Raw genomic sequence first — 17,083 nt, 5'->3', positions numbered from 1 at the left:
TGTCTTTTTCTTTTTTAGAACCTAGTCACTCATGCTGTTTTTGCAAAGCCCAAAGCACCGATTTCCCATAAGCCACAGCAGGATACCTGATCTCTCATAGAGCATCGCTTTACATGCCTTCTTCTGTTAACATTTTGCAAATTTGTGGACACCCTATTTTGTTGATTTCTTATAGCTTGGGTCCTGACATCTTTCTGAATAATCTGTCTTCCATAGTGAATAGTCACTACAAGTAAGATTTTTTTGCTAAAATTCTCCAGTCAGAGAGAAGGAAATCTTCCCCCAAAACAGACCATGCAAAAGGAAGGAGCAATTGGTGTTTACTGAGCACAAGCCCACTTAAGAGCCTTAGAGTCTTAAAGAGATAGGTATATAGTTTCTAACTGTTTGCCCGCAGTTATTAGGATCAGGCATTTTATTCAACGATAAAAGAGAAAATCCTTCCACATCTTTTCCCACCTCTGGGGATCCATGGAGACCTGTACCCTGAATCAAAAAGGAGTTAATTCCCTCATAGAGTGTGAGAAACCTCCCCAACAACCTCAGAAATAAATGAAGCAAAGTAACAAAAAAAAAAGTTTCCATGTTGTCAGGACCTGCGCTTGGTGGGCAGGGTTGGGAGCAGAGGGAGTTGGAGCTGGAGGTCCAGGAGCGAGATCAGCAATGAGGAAGAAACCCCTCAACCTCGGCACACAGAGAGGCGCTAGATAATATGACTTCCACTTTTTTTTTTTATTTCCAGTATTCTGCTTTCTCCTGATCACCCATATTTTTAATTTTTAACTGTGGTACTTTTATCTATCACTCTTTTTATTTCTCTTCAAAGCTGGAAAGCATCATTAGGAAGTTTTCTTTCTGGTCTCCCTGGCATCTAATTCTCCCTGAATTGTTCTCCCCAACGCAGACCAAGTTCTGGGATCCAGAGATCCCTCATCAGGGAAAGAAGCTAACGTTCACTAATGATGAACTCCAGGATTTCGGTGAACTGATGGTGCCTGGTTTAACTCTTTTCTCCAGCAGCTTTGCTGTCTCTGGCCCTGCGTGTCCCATCCTTTTGCCCTTCTGCCTCATTGTACTTGTATACACAATTCTCAGGAGTCCCTCTGCTTTTAACCTGTTTCCCCATTTTTCTTTCTTTCTTTTTTTTTTTTTTTTTTTTTTGGTTCTTTTTTTCGGAGCTGGGGACCGAACCCAGGGCCTTGCACTTCCCAGGCAAGCGCTCTACCACTGAGCTAAATCCCCAGCCCCTCTTTCTTTCTTTTTTTTAATTCCTATATTTTAGGCCCCTGTTCTTGGTGCCACCTGTAAGTGTCTGTGCTTACTTACTGGACAAGGTCACCCAATATGGCCGTGAGGGATTAAATTGGGATTGGTTGGAGCGGGCTATAGCACAGCAGAGGCTGTGACAGCTTTATCGGGAGCAATCAGACATTTTAGGCAGTAGAATGGCAATTACCAGGATCAGTACAGCTGTCGCTCCCAGGAGACGGTGACCTTTGCGGGTTATACGGGGTACACAGACTAATGTCCAAGACCAGGTGTTCTGCCAAGCTTCCGTGCCTCCTTGACTTCCAAGAGAACATACGGTGAAGCACAGGATGCTTTGGTGCCTGAGGAAGTGCCTCAGTCTCTCGGAAACTGGAAGGCACGTTGCGTCCCAAGAGTAGTAGACTCTTAACCTGAAAAACCTATGACACACGCGCCTCTCAGGCAGCTAGGCCCAGCCAACTCCATGGTTCCCCACAGCCTACTAAATTTTTTGTTAACAAGTGCAAGGGGGTAAAGTTTGAGGGAACCCATCTGTCAACGCCATGTTTTCAGTTGCCTCACAATAGTCGCACAGTCACCGTGAGCAAGTGTAGCAAGACAACTCTGTGCACGGGGGAAGAAAAAGTTTATTGGAGAAACAACTGCTGAGCTGTCTCACAAAGGTAGTGAACAGCAAGCAGCCCGGCCAGGAGAACGGGTAGGCTTTGCAGGGCTTCTGAAGGCTTAAGAGCAGATCCTTCCCTCTCACATTTTTTTTTTCCTATCTTGGATAGAACAAGATCCCCAGGTCAAGCCTACTGGAAAGGGTCTGTGCCTGATTGCAATGAGGCCACTTTATGAGTATCAAATGTCCTTTTGCCTGTGGTAGGTGGCCATTTAGGGGAGGGGGACCTTGGAAATTGCAGTTATCTGAAAGCCAAAATCCCTGAGTCACAGGGTTTCTGAGAAATGCTGGTGGTTAAGTTTCTATTTACTCGTGGCCATCTGCCCCAGGTAGGCTCAGGGAGCCGTCTTAGGTCTGCACCGCCATCTCGGGGCGCCTACTTTGTGATCTAACCATCACAAGGTGTAAAGTTTTATGTACAGATTTAGTCATTTACACCTGATGGGAGCATTGGGCTTAGTGTTCTTAGTGAAACTGGGTCTCATCTCCGTTTGATGGTAACATTGACTGACAAAGATAGAAGAGGATGTGGAGAAATAGCACGGTGGTTAAGAGCAGCGGCAGCTCCTCCAGAGGTCCCAGGTTCTATTCCCTGCATTCACGGGGTGGCTCACAATGATCTGTAAGCCCAGCTCCAGGGGATCCAGTGTCCTCTTCTGGGACTCCTCAGGCACCAGACACGCACATGGTGCAAAGATGTAGATGCTGGCAAAACACAGGAATAAAATAATACTTTCTTAAAAATAAAAGAAACCCCAACAGTCCTCTGCTGTGTGTCAATGTCAGCTCTTCTCTGCGGGAAGGAAGCTGTCCAAAGAGTTATTCTTTCTCCTTGCTGATAGGACATGGGCACTTTAAACTCCAGAGCAGTAAATGTGGGTTTTTATTGGACTGCCTGCCATATGAAGTACAGCACAGCAAGGTGATTTTTGTTGTTGAATTACAGCTGCTGTAGTCACTAGCACAATGACACTGTGAGCCAATAAATAATTACTATTAAATGGGGACAAGTTACCTCACCCTGTGAAGACTTTCTGCTCACTTCAGCAAACTGGGCAGCCTTCCCGAATTCCAGGAACAAAACCCTTCCTACCAGTATGCTTGGCACACAGCGAACCCATTTCGGAGGTGGGGATGTCATCCCTAGGATTGGCTGTAGATAGAATTTTCCAGAATTATCCTCTCTTTGACTAAAATGACATATAATATGGCCTTTCCCAAATATATAAACTATTCCTTAACATGCCTGAGTTGAAGTAATTACAGTAAATAATGTCACACCCTTGGACTTTCTTATAGAGACCAGTCATTTTGAAACCAGTCAGTCCCTCCCCTCGGCCGAAGGAAAAGCTGACCTGAATACCTCAAGTAGACTAAGCCCATTGCAACCATTTTCCTAACACAGCGTGGAAACCTCCAGTCACAACTCCCTTCTTGGGAGGGTCTCCCAAGCTCTCTTTAACACCGTCCATTCTTCTTGTCTTCTTCACAGTTGTTTATTTCAGGCTCTCAGAACACTTCACCTGAAAACCTTTCAGCTCAAGGGTATGTGTGTGAGAGAGAGAGAAAGTTCAGTTGATATTGGGGTAAGCAGCAGTGGGCAGGAGGAGCTGACCCAAGTGTCTTCTGGAGGCTGACGTCCCTTTCTTCCCTCCCTAACACTTTATCTCTGCTCCCTCAACACATACTTACACACACACACACACACACACAAGTAGGGACACACACACACCCCACCACACATACACTACTAGCCTTTGTGCATGAGAGAGAGCCTGAGTGGGGTCAGAAACTGGAAAGACGCAGAAAAGAGAATCCCACTACAGTGTGAATAGGCCTCATCCAATCAATTAAGAACATTATGAGGACGATGGAAGTTTCTGGAAGAGTAAAGAATTCTCAAGACATAATTCCTATCTGGGTTTCCAGCCCATCCCCCCACACACTTCTTTTTTTTTTTTTTCTTTTTTTCGGAGCTGGGGACCGAACCCAGGGCCTTGTGCTTGCTAGGCAAGCCCTCTACCACTGAGCTAAATCCCCAGCCCCACCCCACACACTTCTAATCCAACAGCTCGACATCTGATCTTAGCTAAACTGTTCACTTGTGATCCTGACCCCACAACCCCTGCACTTGCCGTGCCCCCTACAGCCACATGAGCCACCTCCTTAAAGCCCCACCCCCAAAATCTACTGGTTTTGTTTGTGCCTCTGGAGGACCTTGACTAACATGTATATTCAGTAAAATGCATTTATTTTCTGTCTAGTGGTATAAATTTTAGCCAACACATAGATTTGTGTGGTGAGAAACACAACCAGGATACAACAGTGCTTTCCTAGAACGTCTCCGCCACTTTTTTGGTTTGGGGGTTTTGTTTTCCGTTATAGTAGCATTCTCCTCTCGTCCCCTGAGCACCACTGGTCCAGGGGACACCGTCTCTGTTCTGGCCACTTTGCTTTTTCCAGAATGCTATACACAAAACTAAAGTATTATTTAGCTGTAACTACAAAAATGTGTTCCATGCACACAGAATGTGCTAGGCTGTGTCGGGAGGGCCACGCACACAGAATATGCTCCTTTTGATTGGGGAGGGGGGCGTCAAGGAGCATTGTTGCTTCTGATAGTGTTAGATGGGAGGGGTCTCACTATGTAGTCCAGGCTAGCCTCCAACCACTGAGCTTCCTCCCTCTACCTCCTGAGTGTAAGCCTGCACCTCCGTGCCCAGCTTCCCAGTTCCATTTAGAGTCACCTCACTTCCACAAAAATGGGAGGAACGGTCAGAGTGACAAATGCAGATCGCTCTTTCAAACCAAGACCAGAGAGTTACCTAGAGAGAGGAAGATGACCTCTGATGTAACATGTAGTCCCAAGAGTGCCTTCACTCCACCTTGTGACCATCCATCCAAGCCTCAGAAGACACAGGGTTTGACAACATCCACGTCCACCAAGGACGTAAACATAAGGAAGTAAAAACATGAGAATGATTAGCAGAAAGTCTGAGGCAGAGGGCAACCTCTTAGAGCAGCAGTGGCCTGTTAGTTCTGATCTGTTAGGCTTCACCATGCTCTACTAAGTTATTATAAGATGCTCGGCATGGAGGTGTACACCTTTAATATCAGCACTTGGGAGGCAGAAGCAAGGGATCTCTATGAGTTCAAGGCCAGCCTGGTTTACATAGCAAATACCCAGAAGAGGCAGGGCTCTGTAGAGAAACCCTGTCTCAAGAAACAAAAACAACTACAAAAAAAAAAATGCCTTTATAAAATCTAGGCTTAGAGCTGCAGTTTTCGAAGGGTAAAGGCTTTACTTGCGTTCTTTTCTCTGTGCAACTTGCTCCATAGTAAACTTGGGCTGGTGTTTGCTTGTTTGTTGTTTTTTTTTTCTTTTTAAGAAATTGCATCAAAAGTTAGCTACAAATATACCTTGGAGAGAGAAAAGCAAATATATAGTATTGGTCCCCGTAGCATTTATCACCGGCTTCCTAAGATATGATCACCGTTTTGTATGTTGGGTACTTTCATTATAAAATTTGCATAGTGTATATTGTTAAGCCTAGAGGAATATGTCCGGCCATTCGTTTTCTTGTTTTTTTTTTTTTTTATTAACTTGAGTATTTTTTATATATATTTCGAGTGTTATTCCCTTTCCCGGTATCCGGGCAAACACCCCCCTCCCTCCTCCCCTTCCTTATGGGTGTTCCCCTCCCAACCCTCCCCCCATTGCCGCCCTCCCCCCCACAGTCTAGTCCACTGGGGGTTCAGTCTTAGCAGGACCCAGGGCTTCCCCTTCCACTGGTGCTCTTACTAGGATATTCATTGCTACCTATGAGGTCAGAGTCCAGGGTCAGTCCATGTATAGTCTTTAGGTAGTGACTTAGTCCCTGGAAGCTCTGGTTGCTTGACATTGTTGTACATATGGGGTCTCGAGCCCCTTCAAGCTCTTCCAGTTCTTTCTCTGATTCCTTCAACGGGGGTCCTATTCTCAGTTCAGTGGTTTGCTGTTGGCATTCGCCTCTGTATTTGCTGTTTTCTGGCTGTGTCTCTCAGGAGCGATTTACATCCGGCTCCTGTCAGTCTGCACTTCTTTGCTTCATCCATCTTGTCTAATTGGGTGGCTGTATATGTATGGGCCACATGTGGGGCAGGCTCTGAATGGGTGTTCCTTCAGTCTCTGTTTTAATCTTTGCCTCTCCCTTCCCTGCCAAGGGTGTTCTTTTTCCTCATTTAAAGAAGGAGTGAAGCATTCACATTTTGATCATCCGTCTTGAGTTTCGTTTGTTCTAGGGATCTAGGGTAATTCAAGCATTTGGGCTAATAGCCACTTATCAATGAGTGCATACCATGTATGTCTTTCTGTGATTTGGTTAGCTCACTCAGGATGATATTTTCCAGTTCCAACCATTTGCCTACGAATTTCATAATCTCGTTGTTTTTGATAGCTGAGTAATATTCCATTGTGTAGATGTACCACATTTTTTGTATCCATTCCCCTGTTGAAGGGCATCTGGGTTCTTTCCAGTTTCTGGCTATTATAAATAAGGCTGCGATGAACATAGTGGAGCACGTGTCTCTTTTATATGTTGAGGCATCTTTTGGGTATATGCCCAAGAGAGGTATAGCTGGATCCTCAGGCAGTTCAATGTCCAATTTTCTGAGGAACCTCCAGACTGATTTCCAGAATGGTTTTACCAGTCTGCAATCCCACCAACAATGGAGGAGTGTTCCTCTTTCTCCACATCCTCGCCAGCATCTGCTGTCACCTGAGTTTTTGATCTTAGCCATTCTCACTGGTGTGAGGTGAAATCTCAGGGTTGTTTTGATTTGCATTTCCCTTATGACTAAAGATGTTGAACATTTATTTAGGTGTTTCTCAGCCATTCGGCATTCCTCAGCTGTGAATTCTTTGTTTAGCTCTGAACCCCATTTTTTAATAGGGTTATTTGTCTCCCTGCGGTCTAACTTCTTGAGTTCTTTGTATATTTTGGATATAAGGCCTCTATCTGTTGTAGGATTGGTAAAGATCTTTTCCCAATCTGTTGGTTGCCGTTTTGTCCTAACCACAGTGTCCTTTGCCTTACAGAAGCTTTGCAGTTTTATGAGATCCCATTTGTCGATTCTTGATCTTAGAGCATAAGCCATTGGTGTTTTGTTCAGGAAATTTTTTCAAGTGCCCATGTGTTCCAGATGCTTCCCTAGTTTTTCTTCTATTAGTTTGAGTGTGTCTGGTTTGATGTGGAGGTCCTTGATCCACTTGGACTTAAGCTTTGTACAGGGTGATAAGCATGGCTCGATCTGCATTCTTCTGCATGTTGACCTCCAGTTGAACCAGCACCATTTGCTGAAAATGCTATCTTTTTTCCATTGGATGGTTTTGCCGGCCATTCGTTTTAAATGTTTCAACAACCACTGATCTAGATACCCCACGCTGTTACTAGTCGTTCATTCCAACATAGGTATCTGAGTGTATATGAGTACCACCGACCTGGTTTTTAATGTTTTTCTGCGTACTTTGAAAGTTAGTGTCTTAGTTAGGGTTTCCACTGCTGTGAAGAGACCCCATGACCAAGGCAACTCGTAAAAGACAACTTAACTGGGGCTGGCTTACACTTTCAGAGCTTCAGTCCATTACCATCATGGCAGGAAGCATGGCCGCGTAAGGGCAGACATGGTGCTGGAGGAGCCAAGAGTTCTGCAGCCAGGAGAGGCCTGTCTTCCAGGTGGCTAGGAAAAGGGTCTCAAAGCCCACCCCTACAGTGGCACACTTCTTCCCACAAGGCCATATCTCCTAATAGTGCCACTCCCTGGGTCAAGCCTGTTCAAACCACCATCATTAGGAATAATAATAAGGAGACGGGAGCAGCCAGCAGACACCGACATCATGGATTTGCTCAGCAAGTCACCAGACTTCAGTTCTGGGACAAACGGACTAGGGAGCCAAGACTCACAGCCCAGTAGGGAGCCAGATGGAAGGATCCTCCCTCTCTTTAGTTGATCTCAAATCAGTCTCTTTTATACTCCAGGAAGTAGACTCACCCCATTCTCAAATTCAAACCTTACTCGAAACTCCAGGTAGCAAATTCAAGGAAACTGGCTCACAGCAGCTGAGGCAGAGAGGTACATTTTAGGCACGGTAGCCCAACCATGAGTAAGGAATCCTGGGCTGACCTTGGGGAAATGCTGGTGGAAGAAAGGACTTCCTCAAAAGCACTCTCTTTTCTCGTCTTTTCTTTTTGTTAACCTTTTATTTCTTTGTCCTCTCCAGTAGGCTTCCTTCTCAAAAGTTCCTCAATCCAGGAGTCTGTAATGGAGTTCTAATTCTGAAGGGAAGGGAGGCCACCGGGAATCCAAGATGTGAGAGCTGGAGATGCTGAATGGGTTGGGGGGCTGCATTTCAGGAAATAAACATAATTCCTGTCAATGGGATAAAATAGGGAAACCCATTTTATGAATGAGGACAGTGAATTTTAGGAAGGAAAAGCCTTCAGTCACACAACTAGTGAGGGGCCTAGGTCTGCTTCCACCTATGGTGTGCTAGGGTAATGAAGGGGAAACTTAAGGGTTCTTTGGAAAGTCAGTTGGGTTGGACGGTGTTTTGCTGGGTAAGATGTGAAGGAGTATTTTCTTGAAGTGCACACAGGTGAAAGGCTAAGGCAGGCTCACGTAGAAACACTCTGCTGAAGCAGACACGGGAGAAAGGACACGTGATGAAAGAGTCTTTGCTGATGACACACAGGTATTGGTCCATCTTTTTTTTTTTTTTTTTTTTTTGGTTCTTTTTTTCGGAGCTGGGGACCGAACCCAGGGCCTTGTGCTTCCTAGGTAAGCGCTCTACCACTGAGCTAAATCCCCAGCCCCTGGTCCATCTTATATTGTGTAGTTGAGCTCCATTTGTCGGGACTCCATAGAGAGAAAACGCAGCGGAAAAAACTTCCGGTGGCATTTGTTGTGGCTTGTTTCAGCTTCTGGCTGCCTCAGCGGACTCAGGCTGATTGGCAGAGCGGTGTCAGCTGAGACAGACACATGTCCTGAGACAGACAAACGCTGAGGTGAGTAAGACCAACGGAGGACACATGATGTTTGGAGGGAGTATGAGGAGGACTCAACCGGCAATGGGAGGAGCTTGGCTTGCTTGCATAGCTAAACGCTTGGTGGTCATGCACCTTTTCTGATCTTCGCTAACCTTTGCTTCGCTGAGAGAAACACAGCAGAGAACTCCTTTTGTTACTCCTGGTCCTCCTCCAAGGCTGAGGCCTGGCCGTCTCTGCTAGGGAGCGCCCCCGCTGCTGCTCTGTGTTTGCTATCCGGACTCTACCGAACTTGCCTGCTGGTGTATCCATGAAGAGTTTGGGAGAGGACTGAACTGCTGCTGGTGACCCCCGTGAACTGAACCGCTGATTTCCTGACAATGCAGATAGGATTCGCTCCCAAGAACCCTTTCTAAACAGGTCCGCTTCCCCAGTACCCTTTCTTTACCCCTACCTCTCGTGGGTGATGGGCTAGAAGGGAGGTTAAAACATTTAAGAACCGTCATTAAAAGTAGACTGTAAAATAATCAAAGTTCTAGGGTGGCGCAGTTTGGATCACATAAGGACAGAGTTTTGAACTGGGTGTGGCAGAGCCTTCCTTGGGGTGAGAAGAAGACTGGGGACCAGTCCAGATACGACAGGAAGAAGCGAAGGCCTCTGTATAGAGGGGGACACACAGAAAGAGGGCTCGATAGTGAACATCAGATCTGAAGAAAATGGGTCCCGCCACTCACTGCCAGCCTGTGTGTCCTTGAGTACCCTTGGTGCTGCCTTCCTCCTCCCCTAAGATAATACAGTCTCGGTGGCAACCTGGCCTCAGGAGAGACTTCTTGCGCAAACAGAGGATCTCACAGGAGATCTTGGAGGGACCCCAAGTCCCTCCCTCAAAATGGTGGACATTTCTGACAGGGCTTGGAAACCTCAGGCTTCCCTGTCATCAGCAAACCTTCAGCCCCGCCCATTTCCACGCCCAGCAGAACCAGTAGAAAGCCAGCCGCAGCCTCAGCACCAGCACCAGCACCAGCCTCAGCCTCAGCCTCGGCCTCAGAACCAGCCTCAGCCTCACATCAGCATGTGGCCAAACAGTATCTTGGTCCTCACAGTGCTCCTCATTTCCTCTACTCTGGTAACTGGAGGTGGAGTCAAAGGCGCTGAAAATGGTGAGCTGGCTACGGCTGGGGATGGGATGGGAGCGCCCAGATGATAGAGAGGGATGGGGCCTTTCCCCCCCACCCCCTCACCTTGTGCCTTCTTCCACCAAATAAAGAAAAAGGAGTTTGCCCGCCGGACAATGTCCGCTGCATCAGGGGAGAGGATCCCCAGTGTCACAATGACAACGACTGTAAGGATCAGAAGATTTGTTGCTACTGGCACTGTGGCTTCAAATGTGTGCAGCCGGTGAAAGACAGCTGGGAACAGTAAGTAGCCCCCACTGCCGCTCACGGCCCTGCCACTTCCCTGTCTCGATCTCTGAGAGCATGGGGGAGCGGTTCTTGGAGCAGAGAGGCAGTTAAAGATGGTTATGAGCTTACGGGATCTCAGAGATCAATGACACTGAATTTCTCCTCTGTACAAAGGTGAAGGCGTCCACCAAGCAGTCAGGAGAGAGCCTCTTGGCTTTACCTCCTCCCAGGACTGCTCTCCCCATGGTCTTTTCCTCCTCTAGAACTTGCTGTAACCTAGCAACCGCCCCAAGGGGTCCACAGGCTTAAAGTATGGAAGAAACGGGCACAACCATAGGAAACCTGGTCCCAGAGTCCTTGTTTGCAAAGGAAGGAACAGCCTACCCATCCAGCCTGACCCCAGCATAAGCTTCCTCTTCAGCAGGTTCTCTTCCCTCTTTCGTAGATGGAGCCCTCAGGAGTGAGGTGTGATACCTCATAAAAAAGGCCTCAGAGCACTGCATCCACTATGTAAGGACACAGCAAGAAGGTACAAAAAAACAGAACCAGGCCTTTCTAGATACTGAATCCCTGGGCACCTTGATCTTGGACTTCCCAGCTTCCAGAACTCTGAGAAATAAATATTGTTTATAGGCCACTCAGTCTGTGGTAATTTGTTACATTGGTCCAAGTAGACTAACACAACTTAATAGTTTAAAAGTCCTTGTTCAACATTATATATGTGTATATACATACATATATATATGTGCACATATATACATATATATGCATGTATATGAGTGTGTGTGCATACACACATAAATGCTTCTGGAAATATACATAAATTTTTTGGGGAAAAAAACTATAAAACTTTATTAAATGACATTTTTAAAGATCTGAATAAACAGGATAAGTCTGTCCATGATGCGATTTTTTTTAAAAAGATATGCCCTTACAGTGGGCCAAAGAGCATAGAACAAAGTGACCCTGGAGTTGTGAATTGTTTATCCCTAAATGAGACACTTGCATCCCATAACACTCACCACCACTACCACCAAGCTCAGAGAACATCAAGGAAAAGCCAGAGACCCTGGGAGATTGCCGCAAATAATGTCTTGTGTACATGACAGGGCTGCAGTACTCACGAGCTCACACAGCAACTGTTGTAGCCAGCACAAGACCTGCACAAATCCTTAGTTGAGGAGCCATTTTAGTTGATGGCCACTAGAGGGAGCAAAGTCAGCTTTCCTCAGTGGTATGGCCCATGGGGGATTGCCAGTGCCCCAGTGGATGGTACCCCACACTAATTGATTCAGTGGGTTATTTTTGAAAGGAGGGAAGAAGGAGAGGGAGGATCGAGGTATCCTGGCTGAAATACTTCAGTCTGTCTGAACAACATTAAGCATGGGTAAGCCAGGCGTAGACCACTCCTCAAGTGATGAAGGAGGCTGAAAGACACCACAAGGAAGGGCTATCAGCCACACTAGACAGTCATGTTTGCTCAAGCAGAAATAACAAAAGGGGTGGGGGCAGAAATGAGCTAAAATGTCTATCCTAGAATAAAGGGAAAAAGGATGTACCTTTAATTATGTCTCTCTCTCTCTCTCCCCCCCCCCCTCTCTCTCTCTCTCTCTGTGTGTGTGTGTGTGTGTGTGTGTGTGTGTGTGTGTGTGTAGAGGTGTTTGTGTGTAAATGCAGATACCCATGAAGGACAGAAGAGGCTATCAGATCTTCTGGGTCTGGAGTTAAAAGAGGTTACAAAACACCCAGCATGGAGGATGGCGATCAAACGTGGGTCCTCTGTAAGGACAGTATGAGCTCTTAACTGCCGAGCCATGTCTCCAGCCCCACAAAGTCATTTTTAGAACCATAAGGAAAATAGAACGCAAATGCAGAGGCAGATGACTAAGTGTGACAATGATAAATTGGATTCTTCCCTTTCAGAGTTGATAGAGGGTTTTGCTATGTAGCCCAGGCTAACCCGTAACTCGGATCCTGCTAGCTGCACACCTTAGGTAGGAGCGCATCCCCACACTCAACCTAAATGATCCATACAAAAATATCTAAAAGTAGACTATAGGATATGTTGGGCTTACTTAAAAATTCTTTGAAATTAAAAGAAAATGGTTTGGATGTGTACAAGAAGAAATGTAAAATGTTCCTGTTGAGTTTGGAATGCACAGAGCTTCACAAAAAGGGTTGCTGTTCTTTTCTATGTTTTTGAAGTGGTGGTAAAAATTGTTACAGCAAACAATGGGTTGGGGTTTTTTTTAACTTAACAAAAAATCATTGTCCGGCTCCTATGGGGCAGTGAAAGACTGCTATGTAAAAGGTAACAATGTAAACTAGCAAAATTCATGGATACCAGAAGTCATTTAAACACCATGAAGCTGTAACATTTTACAGCAGTGCTGGATGAACAATAAAGGAGTGTGGGGCACAAGCTATAATCCTACGGAGCCAATTCCAGAGCAGCAACAGTTATACAGAGAAACCTTGTCAGAGAAGAGGAGAAGGAAGAGGAAGAGGAGGAGGAGGAGGATGAAAGGGAGGAGGAAGAAGATGAGAAGTAAGGGGAGAAAAAAGAGGAAGAAGAGGAAGGGGAGGAGGCAGGGGAGGAGGAGAAAAGGGAGGAGGAGGAAGAGGAGGAAGAGGAGGAGAAATAATGAAAAAAAGAACAAAAAAAAAAATCCCAACAACAGCATGGTTGTAACGGTAAACTTCACTTGTCAATCTGACACAACCTAGAATCATCTGAGTCGTCTCAGTGATGGAGTGATTATCTACTACGTAAGGCTGACATGTGGATATGTTTATGGCCAGTTGTCTTATTTACATTACTGATATGGGAAGAAGACCCAGCCCACTGTGGGCGGCACTATTCCTTATGCAGTGAATCCTGGACTGTGTAAGAGTGGAGAAATAAAGCTGAGCACCAGGAAGCAAAGCACACATGTGTTTCCTTCTGTTCCTGACTGCAAATATAGCGTCACACATCTACCCTGACTTTTCCACATGGATGCCTTGACTGCCCCACAATGGACTGTCAACTGGAACTGTGAGCTAAAAATCAAGCTTTTCTCCCATAAGCTGCTTCTTGTCGGGATATTTTATCACAACACTCTATGACATATATGACTTGAAGTTTTTTTAAACAAGGTTCTGATTGCTAATCAATACCAGAAACTTGAATTATTGGGTCTGAAGAGATGGCTCAGCAGTTAGAGCACCTGTTCATACAGAAGACCCGGGTTCAAGTCAGCTTCGAGTCCCTACGTTGTGGATCACAACCTCCTGTAACTCCAGTTCCAGGGAATCCTGTGTCCTCTTCTGACCTCCTCAGGCATTGTGTTCATATGAATTACATTCACGCCAGCAAAACCTGCATATACATGAAATAAAAATAAATAAACCTTTTTTTTTTTTGGTTCTTTTTTTCGGAGCTGGGGACCGAACCCAGGGCCTTGTGCTTCCTAGGCAAGCGCTCTACCACTGAGCTAAATCCCCAACCCCACCTTTTTTTAAAAGAAAGAAGTGGCAACACATTATCAAAGTACATTATATACATGTAAGGAACTCTCACAGTGAAATCTTTTCATTTGTGTAACTGAATGATATCCAAATAAATGAAGCAAATATAAGTGAAACCAGTGACTTGATCACCCTAAAAATTAAATCTTTGGTACAAGTCCTCCCCCCAGAAAAGAAAGATTCACTTGGAATAGAGACTTAGAATAATCGTTATCATTTATCAAATGAATTCGGTTCTCAAAACCAGCTTATAAGATACGTATCATCTCTGTCTCTCTTACAGAAGAATAGCTGGGATTTATCAAAGTTCAAGTAAAACTCAGTAATACTAAAATTCAAAAACAGATCCAACAAACTGCTCTCTTACCTCTTACCACTCATGTACATCCTAATGATATAACTGGCTTCAATATATATGTATATATACATATATATACATACATGCATATATATTACAATAGTGTAGCTCAAAAATGAAAATAAGAAGACATCCAACAAAATTTAATAAAATATAAAAACAAATCATTCACAAAGGGGGAAAATATAGCCCATGGAAGCATATGAGAAATATTTATTCCCACCAATATTCCGAGGACGACAATTCAGATGAGAAACTTCCCATTAGTAGGAGTTTTATTTATGATTTTTTTTAATATCCTGTGTTGGGTGTGTCCAGGAAGGATCTGGCCATGAGGAGCAGCAATAGAACTCCGGAGTTCTTGTGAGCGGGGCTTTCTCTGCCTAGGACTCAGACGGAAGGATGGGTGGGTGAGGGGCAAGAAAGGAATCTTGTGGGTTTCATGTGGACCCAGCCCCTTCACCTGTGTCAGGAGAAATACACTGTGTCAACTGACCAGAATTAAAGAGCTGGGGCAGGAGGCTTTGGCTCTCCCAAGGACAGAAGGACTGAGCAGGGAGAATGGGCAGATGTCTATGCCCGACAGGTGTTCTTTTTGACTTCTGAAATGAATATTGACCAGGTATATCTGCAGCCTGAAGAAATTTATTATGTTCTTTGACTCAACATTTCCATTTAAATAACAGTTGAAAAAGCATCTGAGCTGTGACTCCAAAACTACATAGTGGAATTTTTATCACGTCTTTATTCACGAAAATGAAAGATAAGGAACCTGCACTTCTTCCAGTAAAGAGCAGATCACATGGACTTGACATCAGAACCTGTGGTGTTTAGAAAACACTTCAGCACACGGGAGAATGTCTATGAAATCATCCCTACTAGGCTAGCATGTCGTCAACAGTTATGTACAATTTGTAATTGGGGGAAATGTAGCCCACAGAAATTTTCCACCAAAATAAAGCTATCAAGAATGTGCCAGAATCCCAAAAATATCAACAGCCCCTACACAATCCCCCTTTTCCCAGGGGCTTAGAAGACAGTATGAAGGATTCGCGTTGAAGCCACGCCCATCCCGCTTCGCTGTCGAAGACTGGGAGGGGCAAGTGAGGCAAACGCTGATCCTTTCTCAGACTCACATGAAGCAATCCGAGGAAACTGCTCAGGAATTAGGTGTGTGTTGATGGAGCGGTCCACTCCCATCTCTGGCTAACAGGTTGCTCGTCTTTTGAATGAGAGGGCTCGGGGCAAGGCCTTGGTTGTCCTAGTGCTGATGGAGCCCTGTGCTCTGGAGTTTCCTTGTGGATCCCCGTGGGATGCTAAGCCTCAGCTACTCTCTTCCACCGTGTGTGGAGCCACAGATGTAAAAGTGGGGGTGGCGGGGCTGGGGATTTAGCTCAGCGGTAGAGCGCTTACCTAGGAAGCGCAAGGCCCTGGGTTCGGTCCCCAGCTCCGAAAAAAAGAACCAAAAAAAGTGGGGGTGGCTGCGGGATGTTGGACCGTGAGAGGAAACCTGGTAAGGTCAAGACAAAGGCTTGAAGCCCCGGAGACCCTGAAGGGACAGTAGAAGCCCCTGTCAGGTACCTAACATCTCAAACCAAGACAATAGGAAAGGAAGTGTGACCACAGTCAAATAGGCTCAAAACAGGGTCTCCACGCTATGAGGTACCAAGAGGCCTGGAGGGTGTTGCCAATAAGCTTAACTTCCCAGACATTCCTCCCTGCAAAAGGTATTTAATCTCAGGCCCACCCTGAGAGGTGGGGTATGGTTTTACACATCCATTTCTACCGTGACAATAAACTGTTTAGAACCATGGACTGCCCCCTTTCATCAAGATCTGCCATGGGGAGTCATGGAGAAGGCCTTCACCTACAGAGCATCAGTCTAGTCTCCTGTAGAAGGCCTCTTAGCACTCCCAGCCACAACCCCCAGTCCTCAAGCAAAGGACAATCATCCCTGCTGGGACTAGCAAAAGCTCCCTTTTCCCCCAGCCCTGGGCTAGACCCAGTTCGAGGGCCCCAACTCTGTTCTCTGCTCTTCCGAGAATCCCAGTGGTGCCTGGATGTCCACGGGTCTGAGAACCCCACGGCCCCATCACAGGCCCGTGTACTCTTGAGCCAGTTCTGGATTTCTCACTCCTAAGTCATGCTTTCTCACCCTTGGAGCGGTGCCCCGGTGGCAGTGTGGGATAAACACAGTCAAACTCCCTGTCTTCCTCCTCCTCATGCAGCCAGCCATGCCTTGTGGCAGAGGCGGACACAACCCTACAGGTGGGTGCCTGAGTGAAGGAGGCCGGAAGGGAGGAAGTCTCACTGACACCTGCGTTGACTCTAGCCAAACCAGAGCCACGCTGTAGAGCCAAGACAGCCCAGGCAAAGGGCAGTGCCACTAGGTACCCTTGAAAGTGACCTCCCCAAGGATCTTGGTCTCTTTTCCGTCCACAGGGTCCCAAGATGAGAGGCTAAGCCTAACCTCGTTCACCATGCCACCCTGAGCCAACTTCTCCAGAAAGAAACCCCAGCCCTGGCCCTTTGCAGTCCCCATTTCTTGGCATCATTCCTTGCCAATCAAGGTGACTCCTGATCCTCTTCTAAGAGACTGTGGGAGCTTCAAGACCCTAGAGAGTTGGGAAAGCAAATACCTCACTCAAACATCACCCTGCATGCTACCAGTCAAGCCAAACACAGAAAGTGCAAAGCAAAGAGGACTTGGAGTCTTAGGAGTTGAGATCGGAGAGTCTGGCTTATAGTCTGAAGAAGGCAGGGGAGGCAAGGGAGACCTGGCAAACAGCGCTCGTTTGCCACAAAGCAGTAAAATTCCTTTTGTAGGAAAATTGCATTGAATGCTGAAGAGGGGCAA

The 17,083-nt window shown here is 46.0% G+C and overlaps 1 protein-coding gene and 1 long non-coding RNA gene across 4 annotated transcripts; one reads left to right on the top strand and one right to left on the bottom strand.

Annotated features, from left to right (window-relative positions):
- Positions 1 to 1,808: 1,808 nt before the first annotated feature.
- LOC108350520 (uncharacterized) lies at positions 1,809 to 10,636 on the bottom strand. 2 transcript variants are annotated; one of them, XR_015684998.1, is made up of 4 exons: positions 10,197 to 10,636; positions 4,759 to 4,839; positions 2,949 to 3,086; positions 1,809 to 2,638 (listed from the first exon to the last, which is right to left on the bottom strand). It is a non-coding gene; the product is annotated as an uncharacterized LOC108350520 (long non-coding RNA). The 2 variants fall into 2 exon arrangements; XR_015684997.1 differs by having other exon boundaries at positions 10,488 to 10,619.
- On the top strand, positions 9,934 to 11,257 carry Wfdc12 (WAP four-disulfide core domain 12). 2 transcript variants are annotated; one of them, NM_001413026.1, is made up of 3 exons: positions 9,934 to 10,115; positions 10,229 to 10,373; positions 10,804 to 11,257. In NM_001413026.1, the coding sequence occupies exons 1-3, from the start codon at positions 10,028 to 10,030 to the stop codon at positions 10,820 to 10,822; spliced, it is 252 nt and encodes an 83-aa protein (NP_001399955.1). In that variant the 5' UTR covers positions 9,934 to 10,027; the 3' UTR covers positions 10,823 to 11,257. The 2 variants fall into 2 exon arrangements, with proteins under 2 accessions (NP_001399955.1, XP_087509859.1); XM_087653733.1 differs by having other exon boundaries at positions 9,937 to 10,115; positions 10,223 to 10,373; positions 10,804 to 10,993.
- The last annotated feature ends 5,826 nt before the right edge of the window (positions 11,258 to 17,083 follow it).

The sequence above is a fragment of the Rattus norvegicus genome, chromosome 3 (genome assembly GCF_021556685.1).
Source record: "Rattus norvegicus strain SHRSP/BbbUtx chromosome 3, alternate assembly SHRSP_T2T, whole genome shotgun sequence".
NCBI lineage: Eukaryota > Metazoa > Chordata > Mammalia > Rodentia > Muridae > Rattus > Rattus norvegicus.
This window is presented reverse-complemented; position numbering and strand designations above follow the sequence as displayed.

Bases quoted from the DNA above. Each gene is read 5' to 3' on its own strand.
- Wfdc12 (XM_087653733.1), top strand. From the start codon at position 10,028: ATGTGGCCAAACAGTATCTTGGTCCTCACAGTGCTCCTCATTTCCTCT. The intron at 10,116-10,222 runs GTGAGCTGGCTA...CACCAAATAAAG, and splicing joins AGTCAAAGGCGCTGAAAATG to AAAAAGGAGTTTGCCCGCCG.